The sequence below is a fragment of the Halichoerus grypus genome, chromosome 6 (assembly GCF_964656455.1).
Source record: "Halichoerus grypus chromosome 6, mHalGry1.hap1.1, whole genome shotgun sequence".
NCBI classification, from domain to species: Eukaryota; Metazoa; Chordata; class Mammalia; order Carnivora; family Phocidae; genus Halichoerus; species Halichoerus grypus.
Genome location: NC_135717.1, coordinates 38,108,134 through 38,115,363, shown reverse-complemented (window position 1 = coordinate 38,115,363; position 7,230 = coordinate 38,108,134). Strand labels below are relative to the sequence as shown.

General features: G+C 43.5%; 1 protein-coding gene across 1 annotated transcript; it reads left to right on the top strand.

Annotated features, from left to right (window-relative positions):
• Window positions 1-416: 416 nt before the first annotated feature.
• LOC118534628 (olfactory receptor 1F1-like) lies at window positions 417-6,808 on the top strand. The gene is given in 4 exon segments (XM_036090600.2): window positions 417-530; window positions 4,612-4,834; window positions 4,837-5,331; window positions 5,334-6,808. Coding segments are annotated over 4 exon segments (942 nt in total). The 5' UTR covers window positions 417-506; the 3' UTR covers window positions 5,534-6,808.
• Window positions 6,809-7,230: the final 422 nt, after the last annotated feature.

Below are 7,230 nucleotides of genomic sequence, written 5' to 3'. Positions count from 1 at the left end.
AATTTCTCTTGACTAAGCGAAGGTGTTAAATAATATTAACTTTCAGCTTGTCTTTAAAATTCTTATATTTTGTTAAAAGATTTTTTGCATTAACTTGCTTTTTAAAAAAAAAAAACACTGCAAAAAAAACCCCCCCAAAAAACCACTGCACTGAAATATTACTTACTTTGATTACTAAGCCTTTTGAGCCCCTTAATTTCGCACTTGTCGCACATTTCGCACGTCCCCCCCGCCCACCGGGTGTCTGGAGTCGCCGGCGAGCCGGAGGACAGCCCCAAAACAGTCGGCCACACGCAGGCGCAGCGCGGGAGAGGCGGATCAGTCGGAATCACTTCCCGGAAGCGCTGTACCCGCCCTCAAACGGAACCAGTCAGAGGCTGCGTCGCCCCCGCCCAGCGTACTCTTGCCCAATTAGATAGGAGGAGCGGAGTCTCCGCTCTGCAAGGTCTCTGCGAGGAGGTGAGGCTTAGTCTTTCTCCGAAGTGCGGCAGGCTGGTGACTCCAGCATGGAATGGGGGCTCTACGTTGCCGTAAGTGGCTCTGACTCTTTTCCCCCGAAATGGCGTAAAGAGGCACTCTGGGGTTGGTGCCCACAAAACCTGGGCAACTGGCGGGTCCCATGAGCCTTCCGCTGCACCTGCTCCGGTCCTTTAGAGCTCTGCCCCATCGTCTTCCCTTCCTGGTTAGGATGGGTCACAGGTGTTCAGGAATCCTATCTTCTATTTCCACAGGCTGGGACTGTCTGAAGTCAAGGTCTGACTTCCAGTTTGGATATCCTTTCAAAAGGCGAGGTTGGCTGAGGAGCCAGCAGCGCAAAAGCGGGTGTAGGTGGCTTGGGCCCTTCTCAGAGTAAGGGCGCCTCTGTACTCCGAGGACCAGGCATTGCCTGGGTGATTATTAGAAATGCATAATCTCAGGCTGCATCCCAGACTTCCTGATTCAGATTCATTGCTTTAACAACATGCCTGGGTGATTTCTGTGCACGTTAATGTTTGAGAATTGCTGCTTTAAGCTTCCAAGATTCCTGATGTAGGAGGCAATGTTGATGTATGCATTTGGTTCTGGAGACAGTGGCCTATACTGCAAACGTAAAGGAGAGGTTAAGGTGTGATCCTTGGTCCTCAGACTTAGGATCTTTATGACTTTCCATGTATCACTTGTCACTTAATCAAGATGATACAATGAAAATGGTGTGATACAGGTAGAAAACCTTTGTGAGCATAGGTATCTGGGAATGTACAGAAGCTCTCAGAAAAAGGAAACTAATATACACGAAAAGGCACTAATCAACCTGAGGCTTAAAGACTGATAGGCTGTGTATTAGGGATGAATGGATCTACCCCATCTGCATCCCACAAATATCGTTTCAAGGTAAGGAACTCACTTTATCATAAAAGAAATGTGAGGGGCGCCTGGATGGTTCAGTCGGTTAAGCATCTGACTTGATTCGGCTCTGGGCATGATCTCAGGGTCCTAGGATTGAGCCCTGGATTGGGCTCTGTGCTCAGTGGAGAGTGCTTGGATTCTCTCTCTCTCCCTCTGCACCTCCCCCTGCTCTCTCTCTCTCAAATAAATAAATAAATCCTTAATAAAAAAGAATGTGATAACCAGTTGCCAAAATGGCCCCCAGTGATCCTGATATTGTGTAATCCCTTCCCACATTGATTTGGGCTGACTGTGTCTTAATCCATTCAGGCTGCTATAACAAAATACCATAGACTGGCTAGTTATAAACAACAGAAATGTATTTTTTCACAGTTCTGGAGGCTGGGAAATCTAGGATCAAGATGCTGGCACATTTGGTGTCTGGTGAGAGCCTATTTCCTGGTTCATAGATGGCAATCTTTCAGTGTAACCTCGCTTAGTGGAAGGGACAAGGGAGCTTTCTCAGGCCTTCTGTTATAAGGGCACTAATACCATTAGTGAGGGTTCTGCCCTCATGACCAGATCACCTCATAAAGGCACTGCCTCCTAATACCATCACCTTGGAGGTTAGGATTTCAACATCTGAATGTTGTGGGGACATAACCATTCTGTCCGTTGCACTGTGTAAACAGCAGAATCTTGCGGAAATGATGGTGTGTGACTGTAGGCGCTCCATCACAAAAGATAGTGTGGTTTCCATCTTGCTCTCTTGAATCAGTTGCTCTGGGAAACCAGTTACTCTGTTGCAAGGACGTATCAAGTTAGCTCTATGGAGAAGTTGATGTGAGGAACTGAGGCTTTCTTGCCACAGGTAATGTGAGGACACCATCTTGGAAGCCCTTCCTCCAGCCACAGTCAAGCATTCAGATGACTGGGTCCCTGCTGACAACTTAACTGCAGTCTCATGACAAGTCCTGATCTAGAACCATTCATCTAAACCATTACCAGGCCCTGACCCACAGGATTTGTGTGAGATAAATGTTTACTGTTTTAAGTTGCTAAGTTTGGGGATAAGTTGTTACTCAACAATAGATAATTAATACAAGGGATAAGGCTGGTGTCCATGTGATTCACTGGAATTTACTTGTACACCAACACCTGGAGCAATTGACCTTATGGAATAGAGAAATGGTCTTTTAAAGACTCAGTTTGGGCACCAGTTGAGGTTACCTTGTGAGGTTAGGGTGCTGTTTTACAGGATACAATGTAAGTTTCATACTAGTGGACAATATCTGCTGAACTTTCTACCAACCAGGAATTTATGGGGCAAGGAAACAAGAGGTAAAAGTGGGCACTACTTTTTGTAATACCTAATGATCTACTTGCAAAATTTTACTTCTTATCCCAGGAACACTGGGCTCTGAAGAGGCTTCTTCCTGGTCAATTTGGGCTCAATTTGCTGCTGGATGAACTGACCAAAAAAAGAGAGTCTAATATTGTTATGACTTTGACTATGGCTAAAAAATAGTTTTGCTGTTACACACTGGTAGCAGAGAGGATTATGGATGGAAAGATCTCCTGGAGTGGATTCTGGAATGGCCATGTCTTCTGATGGCAGCTAATGAAAGACTAGATCATCTTATTTGGGCAGGATTGTAAGGAGGTCAAATCTCTCCAACATGAAAGTTCGGGTTACTATATCGATTTTTAAAAACTTGAACAGCTGAGATGCTGGCTAAAGACAAAGGGAACATGAATTAGATTGCAGATAAGGAAAATTATTAATATCAACTAAGGGTTCATGGCTACCTGTGGAAATGAAGACTACAATGTCCAGTCATATTTTCCTCCTTCCTTTGTTATGTGTCTATCTCTCTATTGTTGCCAGCTAGCTTTCTTCCTTTCTCTGCCTTTGTCCCTCTGTTTTACATACACATAGGATATGTAGTTATTGGTTAGCTTTCAAGTTTGATTTAGAAGTAATAGAATGTCATGATGGGAACATGATTGGAGTAGCCGAGATCCTGGTTATAGACCTGGATACAGTAACTGATGGGCTTGAGTTGTTCCCATATTGTGAGAAATATAGTTGTGTTATGTTAGGCCAGATAGTGTCTCTCCTACTGAAGCATAAATTGGTAAGAGGGATATGTGTTAATGTGTGCAACCAGAGGGGTGGATTCTGGTGGGCGTTTATCGTGCTTTTCTGGCTTCCCAAATTCTGTAACCCTTCTAAAGCTTAGGTAATTTCCTACCTCATAATTTTGGTTGAGAAAAAAAGCCAACTTCTTCCTCCATAACAGGAACACCCTGAATAGTTATCTCCTAAGTTCTGACCCAGGGGTTAGATCCTTATACTTTGTCATCATTGTTGGGTCCACAGGGACCAGGAAATAGATGGGACAATTATTTCCCACTTGTCTCTGATGAGGCTTTCAGGGAATCTGGTCCCAGTGGCCATGGAAGCCACTGTAAATACCTGTTTCTAATTCCCCTAAACATCCTTCTCTGTGCAGAGGGCTTAGACAATGAATTCTGCTTCTCACTCACTCAGGATCTACCAATATTTCCAATACTTTCCAAACCTTATAATAAAGAAGAACATTGGTTGGTTCCTCAGAGGTAAAGAAACTTGCTATCCACAGTACCAACTTCTTCTAGGTAAGATTATAACAGGAGATATATATATATATATATATATATATATATACACATATACATACATATACATACACACACACACACACATATATTTTTTACTAATGAGTGAAGTTATTTATATGTATAGTTACTAATGAGGGAAGTTCTTTGAAGAACCTCCTTTGTTAAATCTTCCAGATGCAGGGAATGATAGAGTTCTGAATCCATCACCTGGAGCTTGAGATACACTGATAATAATCAACTGTTTTACTTGTCTCTGTAAGCTACTAAGAAGTGGGAGAAAGCCTGGGAATGTTAAAAGAGACATACATACATAGAGACATACATGGCAGAGAAGGGCTTTGTTTGTGTCTGTGTTTGTTTTTCTATTTGACAAAATTTTAAAGATTAGTCCAGTGGGACCACCGTCATCTAGGACTGGGAGTTGGAAGTTGAGGGTGTAGAGACTAGGGGTGGATCCTGACTGAGCAATTCTAATACAGGTTTCATTAACATGACCGTGTGGGTGGAGCTTGGATTGTTGTATCCAGAGCCATAGCTTCTAGGTTTCTGAGCTTTGCTTCTGTTCCCTGCATCTGCATCTAGCTCATGAGAGGGACAAACCAGTCCAGTGTTTCTGAGTTCCTCCTCCTTGGGCTCTCCAGGCAACCCCAGCAGCAGCAGCTCCTCTTTGTACTCTTCCTGAGCATGTACCTGGCCACGGTCCTGGGAAACCTGCTCATCCTCCTGGCCATCGGCGTGGACTCCCGCCTGCACATCCCCATGTACTTCTTCCTCAGCAATCTGTCCTTTGTGGACATCTGCTTCTCCTCTACACTGTCCCCAAGATGCTGGCCAACTACATACTTGGGACTCAGACCATCTCCTTTTCTGGGTGTCTCACACAGATGTATTTTGTATTCATGTTCGTGGACATGGACAATTTCCTCCTGGCTGTGATGGCCTATGACCTCTTTGTTGCCATATGCCTCCCCTTACACTACTCAACAAAGATGACCCACCAGCTCTGTGCCCTGCTGGTTGCTGGGTCATGGGTCATTGCCAACCTGGATGGCCTACTGCATACCCTGCTGATGGCTCGACTCTCGTTCTGTGCAGACAATGCCATCCCCCACTTCTTCTGTGATGTGACACCCCTCCTGAAACTCTCCTGCTCTGACACACACCTCAATGAGATGATGATTCTTTTCGAAGTAGGGTTGATAATGATCGCTCCATTTATTTGCATCTTGGCTTCATATGTCCGTATTACCTCTGCTGTCCTAAGAGTCCTGTCCACAAAGGGAAAATGGAAAGCCTTCTCCACCGTGGCTCCCACCTGGCCGTGGTTTCTCTCTTCTATGGCACCATCATTGCTGTGTACTTCAACCCTTTATCCTCGCACTTAGCTGAGACAGATATAGCAGCTGCTGTGATGTTCAGAGTGGTGACTCCCATGCTGAACCCCTTCATCTACAGCCTGAGAAACAAAGACATAAAAGGGCTCTTGGAAAAGTGGTTGCTATGAAATTTTTTCTACTTCGTAATGAAATGGGCCAAGAAAATCTTGGAAGGAACTAATTTCTAAGAAGATCATATTTGTTTTTTCTATTGTGCACAACTTAGCCATTTGTCATTTGAAAATTATTCTAGTTTCTGTCTTGGGAGATCAAACTTGATATAGCCACTTCAGGTTAAAGGTGGAAAGAGAGATCCTTTTACCAAATCACCTGTTAGAACTGTCAGTGCCCTCCAGCCAAAACTGACTAGGAATATATATGTCTTGTTGAATAATTCTGGTTTATTAGGCTCACAAGGGAGAATACATACCATGGGGAGTAGTGAGCATCTTAGTAAGAAGGTGCTACACAGGACATACTAAAAGACTTGAGTTTGTGTGAGGTGAATTTAGTGAGGACTTAAAGAATTGGGTCTGTGCTCTGGATTACATGTGTCACATAGTGGGGATGATTCTGATTGAGTATCTGAAAATATTTTATCTAGGAGGGGCGCCTGGGTGGCTCAGTTGGTTAAGCATCCGGCTCGATTTCCGCTCAGGTCATGATCTCAAGGTTGTGAGATTGAACCCTGCATTGGCCTCTGCACTCCATGGAGAGTCTGCTTGAGATTGTCTCTCCCTTTGCAACCCACCCCCCACACTCTCTCTCTCTCAAAAAAAATTTATCTAAGAGGAGGGAAGACTAGACTAAGGCCAAAGCTGTGATTGGCAAAGAAGTAGTAGTGATTCATATCAGCCAGCATAGCGGGGAGGAGTTTGGTTATTTTTGTGGCTTGGACAGTGTTCACGTTTTTGTGTTCAGATATGATTACAGAGTCATCTCTTTTTGCACCATAACAGTCACAGAATGACCTTGTGTGGTACTGATAGTGTCTGTGTTCATTGGGAGAGCACTGACAGCTAGCTGTGAATGCCAGGAAATCTCCTGTATGTCAGCGCTGATTTCTCTTTCTCACAACAGAGACATAGAGATAGGAAGACATCTTACTGGAGAGCCAGACTGGCAGGAAAGGGAAGGGTTCATTTAGGGCTCCAAGAAGCCCTAATTTTGCCATGCATTCAAGGAATTATTTTTTATCTTCTTACCTGAGCTTTCTGTGTCACACAGCATTACAGCAGGAATATGGGTAAGTTAAACAAATATCTTCCAGAATCTCAGCCATGTCAATCAACTGCATCTTTTTTTCCACCCTGCCTTCAATTTATGTCAGTGCAGAGATATTTTACGTAGTTACTAATTTATATCCTGATTTTCTGCTATAATTTTGTAATAAAGCTTTTCTAAATTACTATATCGTCTCCACAATTTTATTTTACTGTACTTATATATTTCTATCAAATTGCTCTAGGAAAATATGCTGCCTATTAATTCTGTTTCTAAAATAAAACCATAAGGGAGGGATGCCTGAGTGGCTCGGTTGGTTAAGTGGTTTCCTTCACCCAGCGTCCTGGGATTGAGTTCTGCATTGGGCTCCTTGCTCAGCGGGGAGCCTGCTTCTCCCTCTGCCTGTCGCTCCCCCTGCTTGTGCTCTCTCTGTCTCTCTCTCTGACAAATAAATAAATAAAATCTTAAAAAAAAATGAGGGAAATATACTATTTAAAAGTATAACTAAATTTACTTTGAAAATGATTGCAGAACATAAAAATCTGACCAACATACGAAACTGGTTAAAACATCACTGAACAGGATGCTCTGGGTTTTGAGG